At 39.1% G+C, this 22,503-nt stretch overlaps 1 protein-coding gene across 1 annotated transcript in view; it reads left to right on the top strand.

Annotated features, from left to right (window-relative positions):
- Positions 1-7,003, top strand: part of LOC147213701 (uncharacterized) — a 45,392-nt gene extending 38,389 nt beyond the window's left edge. The window contains exons 11-12 of the mRNA XM_086142177.1: positions 742-942; positions 5,438-7,003. Of these exons, the coding sequence (XP_085998303.1) occupies positions 742-942; positions 5,438-6,838 (1,602 nt within the window). The 3' untranslated portion in view covers positions 6,839-7,003. The remainder of the gene's footprint in view (positions 1-741; positions 943-5,437) is intronic.
- Positions 7,004-22,503: the final 15,500 nt, after the last annotated feature.

Raw genomic sequence — 22,503 nt, 5'->3', positions numbered from 1 at the left:
TAAATAGGACGTAGTTCATTTTTCTTTGAAAATTCTACACTCTTTATCTACTTTTCTCTGTTTTGATAACAACATTTTGGCTAATGAGGGCGTAGCATGGAGGTAGAGAACAGGGTAGAAACAAAGTGCTAACAAGCAGCAAACGACGCATTGATAACGTCTGCTGATTGGTCCGTCTCTGTGATGCAGATTGTCTGACCAAAATAGTGCGCCTCCTAGCAGAAAATTCTTGAATTGCATTTAATTAAAAAAAAAAATCCTCCTCTATTATGCATTTTTTCACTTTCAAATGATCCTGCGGACCCGATCGAACCTCCGTGCGGACCGGTTCCGGCCCGCGGGCCGTACGTTTGACACCCCCGCCATAAAGTATAGCAAAGCACGCATGTTACATTTAGCAACACACTGTAGAATGAAGTGTGCAGCCAGTAAAAACACCAAATGACAAAGGTCTTCAAGGTAAAAACAAGTATTAAAATTTCATGCATTATTTTTTATTCATGGAGTATTTTATACTTATCTAAAAACTGGGAACAAAACGGAGGCTGGAACAGATTAATTTCAGTTCGTTTTAAGGGGGAAATTGAATCCGATCTACGAGCTCGGTCAGGGAACCGGTTAAACTTGCAAGTCAAGGTATCTCCGTGTTTACGTTGGTCCCGCGACTTATGGAAAGACCATCTGTGTTTAATGCGAATAGACAAAGTCCAGCTCACGGCGAGTCTTCCCTGTCCGCCGCAGATCGTGAACCCGGACGGCAGCGTGGTGGTGAAGCGGGGCCGAGGTCGGCCGCCGGGCAAACGCAACAAGGCCACGCTGATCGCCCAGGCCAAGCTGCTGGCTCAGCAGCAGGCCAAGGCCAAGACGGCCGGCGAATCCCAGCACGCTCTCCTCCCGGCCAGAGGCGGAGGCGGACTCATCCCAGGAGGCGGCGCCCACAGGGTAAAAACCTCTAGGAACGCAAATCGGGCGACCAGCAGACATACATACCTGTATATTAGCCGCACCGGCTAAAATAAATATCTGTACAAATAAGATAAGATAAGAACAACTTTATTAATCCTGAAGGAAATTGTTGTGCCAGAGTTACAGAAAATATAACAGTAATAAATAATAAAAAGAAAAAGGCAGAATTAGAAATAAAAATAAACTATAAAGTGTCTCAGTGAAACTATAAAGTAGTAAACAAGTGATAAAAACTATAAAGTGTCTTAGTAAACAAGTGAGAAAAACTATAGTGTCTTAGTAAATAAGTGATAAAAACTATAAGGTGTCTTAATAAACAAGTGATAAAAACTATAAAGTGTCTTAGTAAACAAGTGAGAAAAACTATAAAGTGTCTTAGAAACAAGTGATAAAAACTATAAAGTGTCTTAGTAAACAAGTGAGAAAAACTATAAAGTGTCTTAGAAACAAGTGATAAAAACTATAAAGTGTCTTAGTAAACAAGTGATAAAACCTATAAAGTGTCTTAGAAACAAGTGATAAAAACTATAAAGTGTCTTAGTAAACAAGTGATAAAAACTATAGTGTCTTAGTAAACAAGTGATAAAAACTATAGTGTCTTAGTAAACAAGTGATAGAAACTATAAAGTGTCTTAATAAACAAGTGAGAAAAACTATAAAGTGTCTTAGTAAACAAGTGATAAAAACTATAGTGTCTTAGAAACAAGTGATAAAAACTATAAAGTGTCTTAGTAAACAAGTGATAAAAACTATAGTGTTTTAGAAACAAGTGATAAAAACTATAAAGTGTCTTAGTAAACAAGTGATAAAAACTATAAAGTGTCTAAGTAAACAAGTGAGAAAAACTATAAAGTGTCTTAGTAAACAAGTGATAAAAACTATAAAGTGTCTTAGTAAACAAGTGATAAAAACTATAAAGTGTCTTAGTAACAAGTGATAAAAACTATAAAGTGTCTTAGTAAACAAGTGATAAAAACTATAAAGTGTCTTAGTAACAAGTGATAAAAACTATAAAGTGTCTTAGTAAACAAGTGATAAAAACTATAAGTGTCTTAGTAACAAGTGAGGTAAGGAGTGCATAACAGTATGATAAGGAAAAATTGTAGTGTAGCTGTTATGAAATGAAATATTGCACAGTTCTGAATATTGCACAGTTTTTTTTTTTTTTTTGTTTTTTTTTTAGGTTAAAGATAGGCTTTTTTGGTTGCAACTATAAATAGGTGGCATAAAATATAGGTGGCACTTATGTATAAGCCCCAGGTATCCCATGTCGAGATATTTACACAGAAACATTTTTTAACTTTTAATTACTATATACCGGTGGCGAGGATGGATAGGATCAGGAATGAGATGGAAATATGTAGTGGAAATGCTTTTTGTAGAGCTGAAGTCTTCTATAAATGCAGGACAGAATGCAAAAAAAAAACACCTACAAACACCGGCGACTGTTTTTACGCATGAAAATGTTTCCGCAGAACAGTTAGAGGTGCAGCGCTAAAAATAATGAGTTTTTTAATTCACAGTATTTAATATTAATACAACCATTGCACTTTATATTTGGCAGTTACAACAACTCAGCAGTGTATTATCAATTCACCATCATGTAATAATTCATGAGCTGGCCGTTCACCGCTAATAATGTTGTTTAATCTTGTTATTTTCTTTTAAATGCAGCTTTCTTTTTGCTGCGATGCTTCTGCGGTCTCATTGTTTCCTCCCGAAAAAGCTCACCAGTGACTTGTCTCTGGCTTTTTTAAAAAAAAAATTTTTATTAAGGCTAGCTCGTGGTAGCTGATGTGTGAAATAAGCGCGGCGACAAGGCGAAGGCGGAAACGGTCGTTATTCAAAATAAGATCAGAAGGTCTAATGAAAAAAAACAACAACATTTTATATCATTTGTGGCCAGAAAGATTTTCCTCGCCGACCGTACGAGGAACGCCTTGACCCGCAGGCAACTCTGCCGGGGGCTGGAAAACCCGAGATTAACCCCCCGGTTCAGGTCAACCCGACTAGTTTTACTCGTATCTGACGTGACTCACCGGAGGGCAGATGAGGAGAAGCAGAAGTCATTCATCTGGAACCTCAAGCGACTCACCACTTTGGTGTTTCCTCTTATAAATATTGCAGCCGTGCTCGCTGCTCATCCGTGAAATTAAATGGAAATATTTAACTTTTAGCACGGGCAAGCGCTTAGCGCCGCCGTCTGGCAGCGAGAAGGTCCCTGGTTCAATACCGACCCGACGTCTGCGAGGGTTTCCTCCGGGTTCTCCTAGTTTAGAAGGATTAAGAAATTATGGTAATTGGGGTTAAGGTGAGTTAAGGGGTTTATAACCACCGTAATCAAAGTGGTGCTTTCCAATGGTACCACTCATTACATTACATTACATTTGGCTAATGCTTTTATCCAAAGCGACTTACAATAGAGGACATAAGCACTGCAAATAACACTTGCAAATACAAGATGCACAGGATATATACAGAACAGTAAGCAGGGGTTAGTTTTTATTTATTTTTTTTTATTTTTTTTTTAAGACAAAAACGTACACACACACTGCTTAGCCTAACTTGCTGCCTAACCTGATCTGGGGCATCAGCGCGGTAAAAAGTCCTGAAAGAGAAACGTTTTTACCGGTTTCTTGAAGGTTGAGAGAGATGATGCTAGTCTTGTAGCTTCCGGAAGTTTGTTCCACCACTGAGGTAGTAGAACTGAGAACAGTTTGGCCTGAGATCGCTTAGAGCGAGCAGAAGGTGCTGCTAGCAGGGGTGGGCAAACTTTTTAGCTCAGGGGCCGCATTGACTTTTAAAATTTGACAGACGGGCCGGGTCACCACAAGATACCATACATATATATATAGAAAAAAAAAAAAAATTGTTTACAGTACATATCAGACTCCAGATTGGTTTTGAAGGCTCTGATGTTTGCTTGCATTTCATGCACAAACTGATTTTCCCTTGTAGCTTCACGTCCAGCTCATCCATGTGTGTCAGTATGTTCACAGTAAAGGCTAAATCTCAGGAAAAGTAGCTCCAAAAATGATCCTGTTTGAGCTCCCGAATTCATTGATCCAATCATTCCCATCAAGTTTGAATTCTGTACCAATCTTTGGCGGGCCGGATTAAAAAGCCCAGCGGGCCGGTTGTGGCCCGCGGGCCGTAGTTTGCCCACCCCTGTTTTCGAGGATCGCAGCTCTCTGCCGGGAACATAAGGTCTTATCATTTCGGTCAGATATGCCGGACCTGGACGCACAAGTTGTCCAACTCTTGGTTTCGATGTCAGGTTTAATGTCTGGGTTGAGGCTGGATCTGGGCTGAAAGTTATGTTTACGGCTCCGGTAAATATGAGCTTTCAATTAGTGCCAGTATCAAGTTTGTGCTCCGTTATTGACATGAGTTTCAGATGTAGGTTAGCTAACGGGGTCAGAACATCACCACAGCGGCCATCTTTAGAACGGTTTAGCCGAAGAACCGTTTGAGATAAAGCGACGGAAATCGGAGCCGCCTTCCCTTCGACCTGGTTGGACTCTCCGATGTTACCACTCCCAAGCTCGTTCGATTTCCGGTTAGAGAGTTAGCGGGTTAAGTCGGTGCAAAAGAAAAACCTACACCGACGAGCTAATGCTACACCATGCTAAGCTACGTTCCCTGGGGTCACACCCTGGTGTTGCACCCACTATTTAAGAAGCAATGTTTGAAATAAAAAGTATAAAAAGGTCTAAAATCCACCTCCTGGAGTTACATGCCGTCACTCCGTTCTCATCCTGCTTGTTTTAGTTTGTTTATTTTATTCTCGTCATCGCTGTTCTCACTCTGTCTGTGTCGTGGTTTAGTTTTGATTATTTTTTCACCCTATTTTTCTGTTCTTTCTTATCCTTGATCACGTTGTTGCTCTTTCTGTTTACTATTTATTTGTGGACGTCTTTTGCTTTTTCTAATTATCTGGCTATTTATACACTCAAATGTACTTAAGACCTGAAAACACTTGATAGCCTTAACCTTGACAATTTATATTTTATTGTATTTCTTATTCTCCCTCCTTCCTACTATTATCTATTATTGTTATGTTTTTGCTTGGAACTCAAGCACAACAATTTCCCTCGAGATACATAGAGTTGTTCTTATTTTATCTTAAACAACAAAATGACACATCCTAGATGTGAATGAATAAAAAAAAATCTTAAGAAATAGTTTGTTCTTTACATCGTTGAATGCGATAATCATTAAACATAATTATTATAATAAAAATAATCAACGTAAATCACATGTCTGACTCAAAAACACACTCAAAATAAAATGAAAAACACACAACATTAATATCCTTAAAACAAGTCAAAATAAATCCATGTTGCTTCCCAAGTGGACACTTTTGAAGATATATTGTATTTTTTGGAGCCTTACATTTTTATTCAGCCGCGACAAAAAACATTTCCTTTAATGAGGATTAAACAAATAAAACTTATCTTATTTCCCGCAGCCTCTCCCGTCTCCGCACCTCCAGCCCATCCCGAGCGCCGCCATGCCCCTGACCCCGGACCCGTCCCCCCTGGCGTCCCCCTTCGTCGCCTTCCAGCCCAAAGCGAAGGAGCCGGAGCGCGGAGAGTCCGGGATCCAGACCCAGACCCAGACCCAGACCCAGACCCAGACCCAGACTCCGACCCCGGGCGTCCTCCTCTCCGCTCTGCCCCGCCACTTTGTGGGCGGCTCGCTGGGCGGCTTCAGCCCCATCAAGGGTCTTTGTCCGCTGGACGTCCTCAGGAAGCGCGTGAGCTTCCACCGGAGCCCGGACGGCCCGGCGCTGACCCCGCAGGACCCGTCGCAGCCCCACGCCGCCATCTTCGCCCTGCAGCCCAAACGCGGCGGCGCCGACACGCCCCAGCCGGGCGCGGACCAGCCTCCTCCGCAGCCGCACCCGCCGCTCCTGCAGCACAACCGCTGCTCGGGTTGCGGCGGCGGCGAGCCGAGCCAGAGGGGGGGCGGCGGCGGCGGCGGCGGCGTCCGGGAACCCCGAAACCGCCACTCGCTGCCCCCCCTCCGGGTCCTGCCTCTGGATTTGGACTGCAGCGTTCAGGTGCGGCAGCTGATGAGGACTCGTCTGGGCTCGTCGCAGTTCCAGACCTTCACGCGGCGCCTGTCGGAGGCGCTGTCCCAGGACCTCGGCGCCAAACCCCCCTGCTCGCCCGCCGCCCCCCCGCCCGAGCAGGCCCTGCCCCTCAACCTCAGCAAGCGCTTCACGGCCAAGAGAACCGGGCCGGAGGGACCCGAGACCAGCAGAGCCGCCGCCAACGGGAACGCGGATCCGCCGTCGGTGAAGAAAGCCCGGGGCGGCGGCGGCGGCGGCGGCGGCCAAGAGCAGGCCGAGGACTCGGGCCCGGGCGGGAGGTCCGGCTCGGCGGGCGGCGGCGCCGAGGCGCAGGGCCTCCAGGCCAAGAACCAGGACGAGCCCGCGGACCTGAGCTCCCCGAGCCGGATCAGGGCCTTCCTGCTCGGGCTGCCGCCGTTCAAGGTGAAGCTGGAGGAGGATCTGGCCGGGATGAGGTTCGGAAAGTTCCTCGGCCCCGAGCCGGAGAGCCAGAGGACGGACGGGGGAGCGGCGAGGAAGGAAATCAAGAAAGAGGAGGAACCGGCGGAAGCGGAACCGCGTCAGACGGACAGAACCGAGCAGATCCAGAAGCCGGAGCGGAAGGATCCCGCCGAGAACCGGGACGCCGACGCGGCGCAAGAGGACGCCAAGGAGGACGCCGCCATCGGGGATTTCGTCGGCCAGCAGATGGTCGGCGTGGAGAAAATGGAGCGCGACCTGGAGGCGTCCGGCAAGAACCTGCCGGGCCCCGTCCTGCCCCAGACCCAGACCCTGGTTCTGGCCCAGCAGAGCTGAGGGGAGGCGCTCGCATCACCTGTCGGTATTCGGCGACCAGAAAGACGTCTGAGTCGGAGCCTGGTTGCTTTTCCTCCACCGGATTCAGCTCAGGGTTCGAGGCCTGAATATGCGGAGCAGGGATTTTTATTTGTTTTTAATTCTTTTTTCCCTTTTTTTTTTTTTAAGGTAACTTTTCTTCATTTCCCCATTTCCGTAGTCTCGTTTTTTTTTTTTTTTTTTTTTCGCACAGTAGTGACGACACAAGAGACAATCACGAATCAGTTCCTCAATTATTTTATTTTTTTTTTTTTTCGGTTTGTTTTCGGGGAGGGGGGGGGGGGGGGCGTTCAAAAAAAAAAAAAAAAAAAAAAAACGGGAGCGAAACTGTGACTCTTGGACAAACAAACACTGCCACCACCTTCCATAACACTATTAACTCCACCGTTCGCCGCTTCATCACGTCGAAACACGAAAAAAAGACGATACGACATGTACGGGCGATGCTATGCATCCAGACGCCGTGAATTAGCATCTGTACTGTAGTTCGGTAGCTTCGTTTTTGAAATTGCGCTCTACTTCTGTAGAGACATAGTTATTTTCTGATAAAGTGTCTAGATGTTATGTGGAGCTGCCGGCGAGAAGCTCCTCCCCTCTCTTCATGTTATATAGCTCGCCGAGGGAAGCGTTTCTATAGCAACGCTCCTCAGCTGAAATTATATGAATGCCCTTTTTTTTTTTTTTTTTTTCCCCCTCTCTCACAAACACACACACACACACACACACACACACACACATGTGCCTTAACCGGCCGACGATCCTCGCTCATCGCCGGCGCGACTACACTCACTTAAAGAGATACCTTGATGTTGGACCTGTGGAGTTTATTTTTTTTTAATTTTTTTATTTTTTTTTCCCGTCAAGAAGAAAATTAAAAAAAAAAAAAAAAACACACATTTTCCTGTAAAACTTGATTTAAAAAAAAAATTGTTTGGGACAAAAAAAAAAAAAAATCAGGAAATGTTTCATCGCCGTCGTCGCTCCCTCGCCGGCTCCCAGTTCAGGTTTATTGTTTGAAAAAATAAAAATAAAAATAAAAATAAGGCACGAGATGCGACGTTTCATCCGATGCCGACACGTAGCCCAGACATGCAGACTACCTCAGGTTCTTTTATTTTTATTTCTTTTTTTATTTCTCCACCTGCTTCATCACAGTTCCAGGGCGAGGGGGGGGTTCCAAGATCAGGCGGAAATTCTCGCAAAATTCACAAAAAAATAAAAATAAAATAAAAAAAAATATTATAAGTAGCTTTAAAGCCCCGGCGATCCCTCTGCATCCTTTTTTTTTTTTTAAAATAACGCACAAAGTGAAAACGCACATTTAAAAACAAAAAGAAACGGTCCGATCGTGTGGATTATTACGGAACATCCGGTAGGAAGGGGGTTGTGGAAGTTCTCGTCGTTTTAAATCTTATCGTGAGATTTTATATCGTCCGTTTTTAACGCGGAGCTGCAGATCCGGCGAATATCGTCAATATATCATCAATAGCGTCAAAAACTTCAAATGTCAAGGTATCCCTTTAACTTCAGACGTTTTTATTTTAATTTCCCGTCAAGACGTCGGTCCAGAATTGCACTCCTACTGTTCCTCCATATTTATATCCGCCATGTGTTTGCTATTATTATTTTATTTTTTTTCTTTGCCGACATTTCTAATTATTTTATCCAGAGTAGCGGAATCAACTAACGACACCGAAATTAACCGGTGCTGTTTTATTCTTAGCCGCCGCCATCGCGTTCATGTTTGTTTGTTTTTATTTGTTTGTTTCTGATGGAGCTGCAAATAATTTTCATCTCAAGTCAGGAAATCTTCAAAACATTTCCTTTTTTTTTTTTTTTTTTTTACTTTCAAAGTGGATAATGTTAGAAAGTATATTAAAATTTTGACTATTTAATGACTTGTCGTTAAAAGATTTGCAGTTTTTTTGTTTTTGTTTTATTCCTCGCCCGTCACGTGGCAGAAGCACCAAAGCCAATCAGATCCAACGCCAAACCTCCTCTTCCTCACACTACAACCAATGTCATCCCATCATTGTGACTTTTATTTTCATTTTTTTTCCGCTTTATGAACTGTCGCCTCCCCTCGGCGGTCGGTCGGGGTGGTCGAAACCAGCAGAAGATGGTAAAATTATTGATTATTCCTGATTATCTCTTGAATGACAAGTCATAGTTTTATCATTGCAGTAAGATGTAATATATCACAACAAATCTCATAGTTTTACAGCAGGATTAATATATATGAATATATTTTGCTTCATTCTCTCAGTAAACTTCTATCTATGGACATTGAGGCATTTCTGGAAAATATATGAGAAAAAAAAAAAAAAAAGGAACTCGCTCCGTCGACGAAGAAGAGCGGGAGCGTTTCCGTTGTCGTGGAAACGGGGCTCTTAGGGCGACCCTTTAGCGATGTACTTTATGGTTAAAAGAAACACTAGCTTGTCGGCGCAAACGCCAAACAAAAAGTCTTAAGAGAACCTTCGACCTCCAGGTCGCGTGACGTGCTGCTCTTTAGCATGTTTGGCTTCGCAAAACGTGCGCCCGCATCGGAAACGCATAGCAACACCGCGCGGTGCGGCTAGGCTAACCATCCGTTAGCCGCCGTCCATTGAAAAGAACTACAAACGGAAGCTAACCGCTAGCAAAGGAGCTCCAAACCCCTTGACCTGCGGAAACAGGCTAATTTTCAGGGCTAAAGTTTAGCGTCGCTCCCTCGGAGACCCGATCGGATCGGTTTCGAACGTTTTCTTCTTTTCGGGTTTGCGAACCGGCGAAGTCCACGTCGCGTTCCCGCCCGCCGATTTCGCCTTCCAGACGAGATCCAGACGCCAATCCGCCTGCCTTCAGGGCCGACCGTGAGCGGACCGGTCCAACCGCGGCCCCACTGCCGCTTGCCTTGTTGTTATTTTTATTTGTTTTGTTTTTTTTTTTAATTTTAATGTAATTTCTCCTTGTCTTTTCGTGTTTGTCAACTTGCCACTGAGGGCCGAACGCTCGCCGCGACGGGAGTGCGGGATTTGGGGAGGGTTGGGGTGTAGCTTAGCATGTTAAACCAGTATGAGAGTCGATTAGTTTTTCTTTCTTTGGTTATTTAAGCTTTAGTTTGTTTCCTTTAGTTATCTGTTGTTTTTTTTTTCTTTGTCGTTTTAAAAAAAAAAAAAAAAAAAAAAAACTTTAAATGTTTACATTTTGTTATGCATGTTCAAACAGATTTGTTATATCCAGTGTTTTGCACACTTCGGCATCAGTCTTGACCGGCACTGCTCATTTATGTAAAGTACTTAGAAATTAAGTGCCTGATACTTAAGGGTGAAAATTTGGACTTTGGAAGTGGAAATTAGCTCATTAGCCTTTGCGTCGTTGACTTGAACCACCTGTTGTACTGTGATATTCGGTTGAAATCCACAAAATCCCGCGGCTCCTTCTCTGGATTCCGCATCGGGCGGCGAGCAGGAAAGCGAAAGCCCGATTTTTTTTTTTTTCCCCCCCCGAACCGCCATGAGAAAAAAAAAAAAAAAAAGAAAGAGAGCGGCGGCTTTTTCGTTTGACGGCCGCGGATTCAGAGCGAGTTTTTTTTTTTTTTTTTTTTTTTTTTTTTTTTTTTTCTAGATTGAATAATTTAGTAAATAAAAATCTATTTTTTAACAGAGTGAGGCTGCAGCAGCGTTCCAAAGATATACAGTCAAAAACTAGAGGCCGGAACCGGTTCTTCTTCCTTTTCTTCTTCTTTTTTTTTTTTTTTTTTTTTTATCCCCTCTTTTAAAAGCGCGCTTGTCCCCGACGTTCAAGTTGCATGTGGCACCTTTTTTTTTTTTAAAAAAAATAAAATAAAATAAATAAAAATAAATTAAAAAAAAAAAAAAAAAAAGCGTTGGATGTCAGTTAACCGATGAATGTCCGGACCCGCTCCCCAACACGAGGATCGCCTTTTTCTAGGAAAAAAAAAACAAACAAAAAAAAATGATAAAAAATGCTGAATATTTGGGGGTGCGGAGCGTAAAAGGACGCCGTCGCTCGCCGCCTCAGCGCACCTTCAGGCGGCATCTCATTTTTTTATTTTTTTTTTCCCTTTTCTTCTTCTTCTTCTCCTTCATCCTGTTGACTGACTCGTCCTGCGAGAGGAGGATGTGCAGATCTGCAGCACAAAAACACCTTTTTCCCTTTTCCTCCCCTCCAGTTCCATTGTTTTCCTCTATAAACTGTAAACGGCTGGCAGTGTCAGGTACCATTCCATTTTAACACTGTATATTTATAATAAAAGTAATCTGATTAAAACATCCGACGTGTTTCCTTTTCCTTGTTTTTTTTTTTTTTTTTTCAAAGTTTTGCAGCAGTAAATGAAACAATTGTCAGATTCAAGGATATTTTTTTATTAAATTCATAAAGAGATAGAGGCTTCCAGGTTCACTGGAATCAAAACAAAAGAGAAAAACAACCTTAAAAAAGCAGAAAATCATTGAATTTTTATTTTAAATTGTCATTGTTCAGGTACAGTGAAATTTTTGCAAAGAGAGTTGAAAATAAATAAAAGTTATTTACATATTGTGCATTTATATACACTGCTCCAAAAAATAAAGGTAACACTAAAAAACATCCCAGATTTGAATGAAAGAAATATTCTTAATAAATAGTTTGTTCTTCACATTGTTTTTTGTATTTTTTTTAAGTTTATTTGGACAGTGTACAATTACATAAATCACAGAGGCAGAGATGTTTTTTCATCTCTAGTCCTGGGAAGACAATACAAATATAAATCTGTACAAATAGACAATATGTATAGAATATACAAACAGGCAATAAGATATATATAAAATACACAAACAGGCAATACAATATATATAAAATATACAAATAGGCAATGAAATGACTGAATGTTGAATAATTGTTGAATGTGCTGACAACAAAATCACATAAAAATGTCAATGGAAATCAAATGTTCGATGATTTGGAAGTGGAAAAATGTATTCAATGTCCTTAAAACCAGTCAAACAACGTTTTGATTAAAAAATATCTCAAACAAGTAAAGTTTAAACTTATGTAATATGCGAGTTAATATGGCGCAGGAGGTAAAGATATCGTTTTTGGAGCCGAACATCCCTTGATCGAGTCCCGGCTCCTCCTGGTGTGTTAAATTTAATGAAATCAAAATAAAATTTAATGAAAATTGAATGAAATCAAAATAAAATAAACTAATAATATCCTGCAATGTATGTGAAACCATCCAAGGCCGTGTTTTGGAGGAGCAAGAAAACATTACAAAGAAAAACAATTCTAGAAATGACCTGACTTTCTTTTGCTAGATTTTTTAGCACGGTGCTAGTGTTAGCGTTAGGTTGCTATGACGACCGTTACCAGAGGACGTTTACGTGTCCAAACCCCCATCAGAGCATTCTGGGATTTGTAGTTTTAAAGCTATTTACTCATCTGGATTCATGACTTTTATTTTGATTAATAACTGGTAACGTTGCGTTTCATCATGATTGATGTCACGATAAGATTTCCCCAGTTGCCTAGCAACAGAAGAAGATGGAAATGATCCCAAAATTCTCTTTTCTGAGAGATAATTTGTAGACGTGGCGGAAAAGGAGGCGCTTTTCACTCGGTTTCCTGTGATTTATAGGAAAACTCATCTTTGTACTTGCAGGATGTGTGTGTGTGTGTGTGTGTGTGTGTGTGTGTGTGTGTGTTTCAGTTCAGGAAGAAGAAGAAGAAGCTTCTCCCTGGGGTTCATTTTTGTTTCACACGCTGTTTGTTTGTAATAAAAGTAATCTGATTACACCTGATGGGTCGGAGGTGTCACTTAAAAGGGAATAAAATGTTTGCGTTTCAACGAAGTTGTAAAATAAACTTCAGCAAAAACATTGGGAGGGATTTTTCAAAAATTAAAAATCATTCATTTGATAATAAATAATATTAATAATTCATAATTACAATTCCTCAGCAGAAAAAAAAACAATAAAATATGTATTTATAGACATATAAATACATATTTTACACACACACACAAGCATATTATATTTATTATATGTTTATTAACTTTGGAATAAACAATTGAATATTATATGATTATGTTTTTCAACATATTAATTACTTACTGTCAAAGAACAAGAACAATTATATTAATAATAAATAACTACAATAACAATTATTTTAGTAATGGTGATAATAACAATAATAATATAGTAATAGTTGTAATAATAATAATATTCAAAATAACCAGGCAACATTTTATTGACGTACATTGGTATCGTTATGCAAAATAAAATGCATTAGCAGAATTTTTTTTTCATTTTTTTAATTATGATGAATTGAAATAAAATTGAAACAAGAGTAATATTTAGGGATTATTATCATAAACATATGAAAAAAAATCAGCATTGATCTACATACACACACAAACATGTATATGTATTTGAAGCATATGTAAAATAAAAAAAAATAATAAAAAGAAGAACAACAATAAAAAAAATGTTTATTTTTGGGCTTGGTTAATGTAATAATAATAATAGTAATAATGATAATAATAATGGCCTTAATAATAGTATTAATAATAACCACAATAACCTCCTATACAGAATAATAATGAATATAATAGCATCAACAATATAGAAATAATAATAAATATAAATTTAGATTTTGTTTCTTGTACAATTTAATTTCAATAATTATAAAACAATTTGTTCATCATTATGCACAGAAACGGAAGAATATATTTTAAAAGTAGAGCAGAGCAGATAAACACACATATAAAAATACCGCATATAAAATAATCAATACAACATTTATATGCAGATATGTATATATATATCTGTATATATATATACAGATATATATATACAGATATGTATATATGTACATATATGCAGATATATATATATCCTTATATATGTGTATACACATACTGCGTATATAAAATGATAATAAAATAATGAATAACAACACAATATATCTTTTGATAAAAAAAGAAATGGTTAAATAGCGATAATAAACAAAATTCTGTAAATTCTTTACATCTGAAGTGATGAGGGACTACTTAAAAAATCATGTAATTTGACTTTTCATAATTATGTTCTAATACACTATTTTTTAGCAGTAAAAGATTGTTTACATTCAAAATTCTTCCTGTCACAGAACTTCCAAGAAAAGACATTCTCACATATTTATTATTACTAAGCATCTATATAGTCGTTTATTAGAATCACTTTGATAATTATAATAATGTGATCATTATAATATTAATAATAATAATAATTATCATAACAAGGAAAAATAAAAATCAAAGAAGAGTAATATTCAGGGATTATTATCATTTACATATAAAAAATATCAAACATATGTATGTACATGAAGCATGTACAAAATAACAATAAATATAATACCATCAACAATATAAATATTACAATAAATATAGATTTATTTTTTGTTCATTTTACAATTTGATTTGAATAATTATAATACGATGTATTGTGAGTATGTTTTTAAACATTTTAATTAACTTCAAAAAGCAACGACAAAGTTAATAATAATAATAATAATAAGAAGAAGAAAAACAAACATAATAATCATAATGATAATAAAAATAATGATAACAATAATGGTTTTGTTAATTATAATAATAATAATATTTACTAGGTATTATCTATGTGTAACATTAATAATAAGACAAGATCATCCTTCAACAGAAAAATACATTTTTAAAAGTTGAGCAGAAATATATTATAACACACACACACACACACACACACACACACACACACACACACACATATAATATAAATTTGGATAACTCTAAATATAGTTTTATATTAAACCATAACAATTATGATAAAATGAATAACTGGCGCAACTAATTCTACATATTTAGTTACAGATAAATCTATTAAATGATATCATATCTAGAACAATGAATGATGATATTAAGATGATACAAAATAATAGGATTTAATAGTGATAATCAAAAATTTAAGGAGTAGGAAGTTAATTTTTTACATACAGAGCAATGTGCGACTACTTAGAAAAATTTATAATTTGACTTTTCATCAATATTTTCTAATCCTCTTTTGAAAAAGTGAAAGATTGTGTATATTCAACATTATTATTCTTCTCACAAAACTGTAAAGACTCACATTTATTATTATTATAATCATCACCATCATAATTTATTAAAATCACTTTGATCATTATTATTATAACAATTATTATCATAGCAGGGAAAAATAAAAATTAAATATATCCAGGGATTATTATCATTAACAAAAAAATCAGCTAAGGCTATTTTTTAACATTTTAATTCATCACTGTAAAAACAACAATAATAATAATAATAATAACAAACAGGCCTAATTTCATGGAAACACATAGGTTCCACAATTCATAATAATACATTAGCAGAATATTTTTTTCAATTTTAGAGAGCAATAGCATATTTTGACTCATAATCTATGAATAATATTGATAATCTGTCATAATCATCCTTCAACAGAAAAATATATTCTAAAAGTAGAGCAGAAAAAGACACACACACATAAAAATGCGACATATAAAATAATCAATATACCATTTATATGCATATATATGTAGGTATAAATCCTTACCATATTATATACCCCAAAAATGATAATAAGATAATGAATAACAACAGAATATATTTTTTGATTAAAAAAAATAATGATTAAATAGTGATAATTAACAAAATAAAGAGAAAGGAAATTCTGAAAATTATTTACATTCATAGTGATGTGGGACTTCATGTAATGTAAAATCATGTAATTTGACTTTCAATAAAAATCATGTGATCCACTTTTTTTTATCAGTAAAAGATTGTGAGGTAAAGACATTTTCCCACATTTATTATTATTTAAATTATCACTATCATCATTTATTGAAATCACTTTGATAATTATAATAATGATGATAATTATAATCATAACTGGGAAAATAAAAATCAAATGATAATTAAAATCCAAGGATTATTATTATCAACATATAAAAAATCAGCCGTGGTAATCATATAACTTTTTGATTAATTCCTGTAAAAAACAACAATATAATCATGATCATCCTTCAACAGAAAATGTATTTTAAATATATTATAACAGACACACTAACATATAAAAATACTACATACGAAATAATCAGTATAACATTAACATATATATGTATATATGTATATATATATATATATACACACACACACAAATATATATATATATACATTTTTTACCAGTAATAGATTGTTAACATACAAAGTTCTTCTTGTGACAGAACTGTGAAGTAAAGACATTTTCTAACATTTTTTATTATTATGATCATCACTATTATCATTTTTTCCAAATCACTTTCATAATTATAATAATGATTATAATAATGATAACTATAATAATTATCAGGGAAAAATAAAATCTAATCATAATAATGACCAGGGATTATCATTATTATACTTATTATTAACATATAAAAAAACAGTATTGTATATATATACACACACACACACACACACACACACAAACACACAGACACATATATGAGTATATGAAGCATTTACAAAACAAGAATAATATAATAACATCAACAATATAATAATAATAATAAATATATATTTATTTTGTTTATTGTACAATTTCTTTTCAATAATTATAAAACAATGTATTATAGTGTATTACAATGTATTATTTAATTTGTATTTATGATCCAATTTTTTTTTATTACAATACAATGTAGTTATGATTATGTTTTATTATTTCAATTAACTTCTGCAAAACAATAACGAAGATGATAAAAGTAATGATAATAATAATCTTTATATATAAAGCCATAAAAATGATAATAAAATGTATAGCAACAGCAACTAATTCTACATATTTGGTTATCGATAAATCAATTAAAATCAATATTATATCTAGAAAAATTAATGATAATATCAAAATACAAAATAATATGCAGTAATATAATATAATATAATAGTCATATAATAGTCATATAATATAAAAGACTAGAAAATTATTTGTATACATTCATTGCAGCGAGCTATGTAAAGCTATGTAAAACAATGTACCAGTTATTTGACTTTTCATCAATAATTATCTACTCACATCATAATTATCATTTTTATTATCATCACTATAATCTTTTACTAAAGTAACTTTTATTATGATGATGATACTAAAAATTACTGTCATAACAGTGAAAAAAATAAATAAGAGTAATATTCAGGGATTATTATTATTATTAACAGAAAAAACTATGTATTTTATAGATACACATATAAACATACCTATGACACATATAAGGCGCATATTAAAATAACAATAAATATATATGAAATATAGAATAATATATATAAATATAACATATATGATATCAAAAAATATATATTTAAATTTGGTTTGTTGTACAATTTCAATTTCAGTGATTATGTTGTAGTAATTGAAAATATTAATTGATTATTGTAAGAACAACATCGATATTAATAGTAGTGATGATGATGATAAAGAAAAAAGTAATTGTAATAATAATAAAAATAACAATAATAATGATAAGGTAATATTTTATGGAAGCACATGGGTGCTTCATATTTTAAAATAAAATGCATTAGCAGAATCCTTTTTCATTTTGAGAATGTCACAGCATATTTGACTCCTAACTAAAAGCTGCATTTTCATTTCCTTCTTCCAAACTGCTCTTTCTGCGACTCAGTCCGAGTGAAAACACAAAACACATTTCAAATTAAATTTTCAAAACACATCCCGACAAATCTCTCTCAAATCTGAATTGGAAATGTGACATTTGAAAATTATAATAATTAATGTTTCCATATAATTTCCCCCATCATTGTGGATCGGCGTAGACAGCGCCCTCTAGTGGCCACTTTAAAAATTACACCCATACGCCAAACTGGCTGTAATTCTCCAATCTGACCACTAGATGGCGCTAGAGCTCTGCTTGCTGCAACAGACTGCAGATTCGTCTCTATTTTTCAGTTTTATGTTTCTTTTGTTTGTAAATGAATGCTTGTATGTGTCTAAATACCGTTTGAATGTTTACGAAACCCTGTGATCAATCCAGCGTGAACCCTGGGGGTGAATGAATGAGCGAAAACTTTCAAATATCACCTTCTCAAATGTGTTGAATTCTTCCGGCCGGAGCCAAAACTTCACAAAGTTATGTATAAAACAGAAACACTCATCTTCCAACACTGGTTCCTTTCCCCTGAATCCCCTATCTGGGTGGTAGATCTGCTCCCGGGTCAGTCCAGCGTTGCGTCCCGCCCGGTTTTAAGGAAATCAGCCAAAACTGCGGAGACAAAAACATTCACGAAAACCACAAAAAACAACAGATGGACCTCGGTTTTGTCCCCACCTGTCTGTCTGCTGCCTCCGAGCATCTCCAAATATAGAAGGCGATCAATAAATCAGTCGATACCCCGCCTCGCCCCACCCCTTCCCGCCCTCCACCCCACCTTGGAGGAGCCGGAAACAAAGGATGAGCCGGAGCCGGAGGTAAAAAAAACCCACTGCAGGGGTCGCCTCTTCTCAAATAAATACAAATAAATAGCTTTCAAAGCAAGCTACATTGTGGTTAAATAGACGCCCGTCAATTTTTGTTTATCACTGATTTTATCTGAATTCTGTTACGTCAGGATTAAAAGGAGATCCATTAAAAGGCTGTAAAATTAAAAGAGTCATCGCTCTTCCCTGGAAGTATTTTCCTTTTCGAATATAAAGACCCCCGTCGGCTAAAACATCTGGAATATATATTAGATTTCAGACGGATAAAACAGAAACCACATGGTTCGGTCGGGTTACGTCATGATCTGGATGAAAATAGTGCCTGTTCGTGCCGCTATCGTCTTTAGCGGTGCGTCGAAGCTCATCGGAGCTGTTTGTGGCGCAGCTGCGCCCGCTGGATGTTATCATCGAGAACAGAAGGCGTATCTCTGGAGAGCAAAAGAAGAAAGAGAAGATGGTCCCGGAAGCAAAGTCCTGAAAATGACTGTTGGTCGGTCTGTAGCAACCAAGAGCTCCGGACCCCCTCCCTGGAGTGACCAAGCCCAGGGACGAGGCTCCATCTTGGGCCTGGTTTGACCCAAGGATGAGGCGTCTTTTTGGCCATGGGGTTCTCAAGAGGTGAGCCTGTCTTGGCCTTGAGGTCCACAACCCCTCCCTGAGGTGACCAAGCCCAGGGATGACTCACCATCTTGGTCTCAGGGCACCTCAGAGGTTGGCATACCCAGGCTTGCGAGGTCTGGACCCCCTCCTTGGGCTGACCAAGAAGACGGAGAAGAAAAGAAATGCCTTGAAAATGTGAACTTTGACCCCTACATAGATGAACCATGAGCAGGAGGCAGCTAAGGAACAACACTTCAACAGGCTTGGAAGAAGCCTAGTCCGGGTTCCTGCTCAAGCCCCTAATAAAAATTATTTACTTCATTAAACCCTTGCGGTCAAGTCCTGCACCAGGGGTTCAGTGTCTTGCTGAACAACACTTTGACAGACTAGGAGGAGCCAGTAATTGACCAAAGAAGGTTCGGTTCCGAGGACGGTACACTCCACTCCCTGCACCACGCCGAGAGTGGACTTGGAGTTCCCAAGAGGACAGCCTGTCCCAGCCTGGAGGTGCAGGCCCCCATCCCTGGGGTCGCTTGGTCCTACCCAGTGGTCAGCCTGGACCTCCTGGTAACCCCAAGCCAAAGATGGTGCCTCATCCCTGGGGTCAATCTTTCCCAGAGGTCGGCCTGTCCCGACCTGGAGCTCCGGACCCCGTCCCTGAGCTGACCCAAACTCAGGGATGAGGCACCGTCTTGGGCTTCAGGTTCCAAAAGGTCAGCCTGTCCCGGCCCTGGAGCTCTGGACCTCCTCCCTGGAGTGTCTAAGCCCAGGGAAGAGGTACCGTAAGGATCTGCCCGTCCAAGCCCCGACACTGTAACCCTCCAGAAGCTCGCCAGTCTTTTGCAGACCTTCCCCGGGTATGCTTCCCGTTTGCGTTTGTTTCACAGCTTGTTTCTGCGCCCTCCTGTTTTTCCGAGTCGTCCGAGCAGCGGGGCTCCCCTGCTGCCCTCGGCGAGGCCCGGGATCTGTATTCTCGCTCAACTCTCGTCTTCCTTTCCTCGCCGCCCGTCGCTCAAAGGACTCTTCCATAACTCATCCCTGTCACCGCCTCGCCTTGCCAAGGACAACAAATTCTTCTATTTTGCCGTCTTTCTTCCTCTATTTCCTGGATCTTTTTTAATCTCTCTCTTGTTGGGATTTCTCTTCCTCGCCCCTCTTCATTCACTGGAGGAATCTCATCGTCCACGGAGGAAAACTGACGTTTGCAGAAAAGTTATTTGAAACCCCCCAAAAACGAATGACCCGAATCTCCGCGTCTTAACGCCGCTGTTCACATCCCATCGGTGGATTAAACTTTCTTTTTTTTCCTTTCCTTCTCTTAAAATGTTATTTATTCCCTCCAGAAGCCCAGCCTGCGTAATCTGACGGGCTAATTCTTCCAGTCGGAGCCTCAATTAGGGAAAGTCGGCAGTCGGATTTGAGGTGCAGGGGTTTTATTCGTGAAAGAAAAATCCGACTTGGCCGCTCTTTGACATTTCACACAATTTCCGAGTGACTTCCCGGCCTCCATCGGAGCGAAAGAGAAAGATCCAAGTCTGCGGGAATTAATTAGTCCAGATCCGCTGAGCAGGAAGTGGGGGCGGGGGGGCCGTTCATGTCAGGCGCTAGGATAACGCTAACATTATCCGAGGCGAGGCGAGGCGAGGACGTGTGCGGAATGACAGAAAGGAAGGGTTTCGTATGCCTGGTCACTAGCATGGATAGCGCCTGCCGGCTAGCCTCCACTGCCTGGTTCCTGCCCAGTGGTTAGCATTCAAGGGCTACTCACTAGCGTTCAGAAGCTAGCCACTAACACCCCTGGGCCAGTCGCTAACATTCCAAGGCTTGCCACCAACATTTTTGGCTAGGCACTGCTATTCCTCGGTGACTAGCAAACCCAGCTATCCACAATGTGGACTACTTACTAGTACTCCCAGAGGATTAGAACTGATCCAAGCCTCGCTACTGACAAGTTAGTCTGCAATTCCATGTTAGTTGTTGTCATTCTTAGGTTAAACCAGTGGTATTCACGTGCTAGCGCTAGCTTTTTTGTTGCATTCTCATTCAAACTGCTCTATTAATGTCATCACTCACATCCTCAATCTGCAGGGAGATGCTGGGCAGGTGAATTACCGTTTGGGGTAGTTTGAACAACTAACTAGTACTCCTAGAGTACTCCTAGAGTTCTAGTACTAGAGTACTAGAACTAACTAAAGCATCAGTGATAACAAGCTATACCGCAATCCCATGTTAATAGCTGTCATTCTTAGGTTTAGTCAGTGGCATCCACATGCTAGCGCTAGCCTATTTTGTACCCTTCTCATGCTAACAGCTCCACTATTGTAGTGACTTGCATCCTCATTCTGCAGGACTAGTAATTAAAATTCCCGGGCGATGCTTAGCTGCATTTCTGGGCTAGTTGCTAGGAGTCCAGACCTTAGTCACCGGTGTTTGAGCCCATCACTCGAATTCCAGAGCTAACATCTTTCCTAGGAGAGTTCCAGAAGAATTCACAGGCGCACGTCCAGCAGTCCCAACCTATCAACCTACGTATGTAGTTACTAGCATTCTCAAGCTGATAGCAATTATCGCCCCTAGTTTGGAGATGGCTCTGTGAACTGACACTCAGCTAAAAAACTTAGCACCAAACTAAGCACCATTCAGGCTAAATCAGAGTAAAACCTAGCGCCACAAACACAGGGAGGAGTGATGCTAACAGTCTGTGATACAAAGCAGTCATCTCAGCACATCCTGCTCCCTATGTTAGCTTGACGCTCAGCTAAAAAACTTAGCTAACCCCTTATTCAGGCTAAATCCGAGTACCACTTAGCGCCACAAGCACAGGGAGGGGTGATGCTAACATTTGGTGATACAAAGCAATCAGGTCAGACAGGGGAGTGCACATTCTGCTCCCTACGTTAGCTCGACGTTCAGCTAAATAACTTAGCTAACCACCATTCAGGCTAAATCTGAGCAACACCTGGCAGCACAAACACAGGGAGGGGTGATGCTAACACTTGGTGATACAAAGCGATCGTCTTAGACAGGGGAGCGCACAGCCTGCTTCCTATGTTAGCTTGACGCTCAGCTAAATAACTTAGCTAACCCCTCATTCAGGCTAGATCCGAGTAACGCCTAGCGCCACAAACACAGGGAGGGGTGATGCTAACACTTGGTGATACAAAACAATCGTCTCAGACAGGTGAGTGCACATCCTGCTCCCTATGTTAGCTCGATGCTCAAGCTAAATAACTTAGCTAACCACCATTCAGGCTAAATCCGAGTAAAACCTCGCGCCACAAACACAGGGAGGGGAGATGCTAACATTTGGTGATACAAAACAATCGTCCCAGACAGGTGAGTGCACATCCTGCTCCCTATGTTAGCTCGATGCTCAAGCTAAATAACTTAGCTAACCACCATTCAGGCTAAATCCGAGTAAAACCTAGCGCCACAAACACAGGGAGGGGAGATGCTAACATTTGGTGATACAAAGCAATCGTCTTAGACAGGGGAGTGCACAGCCTGCTTCCTATGTTA

The sequence above is a fragment of the Fistularia commersonii genome, chromosome 35, assembly GCF_037954325.1.
Source record: "Fistularia commersonii isolate RoL2024-O1a breed Wild chromosome 35, RoL_Fcom_v1.0, whole genome shotgun sequence".
Lineage (NCBI taxonomy): Eukaryota > Metazoa > Chordata > Actinopteri > Syngnathiformes > Fistulariidae > Fistularia > Fistularia commersonii.
This window is presented reverse-complemented; position numbering and strand designations above follow the sequence as displayed.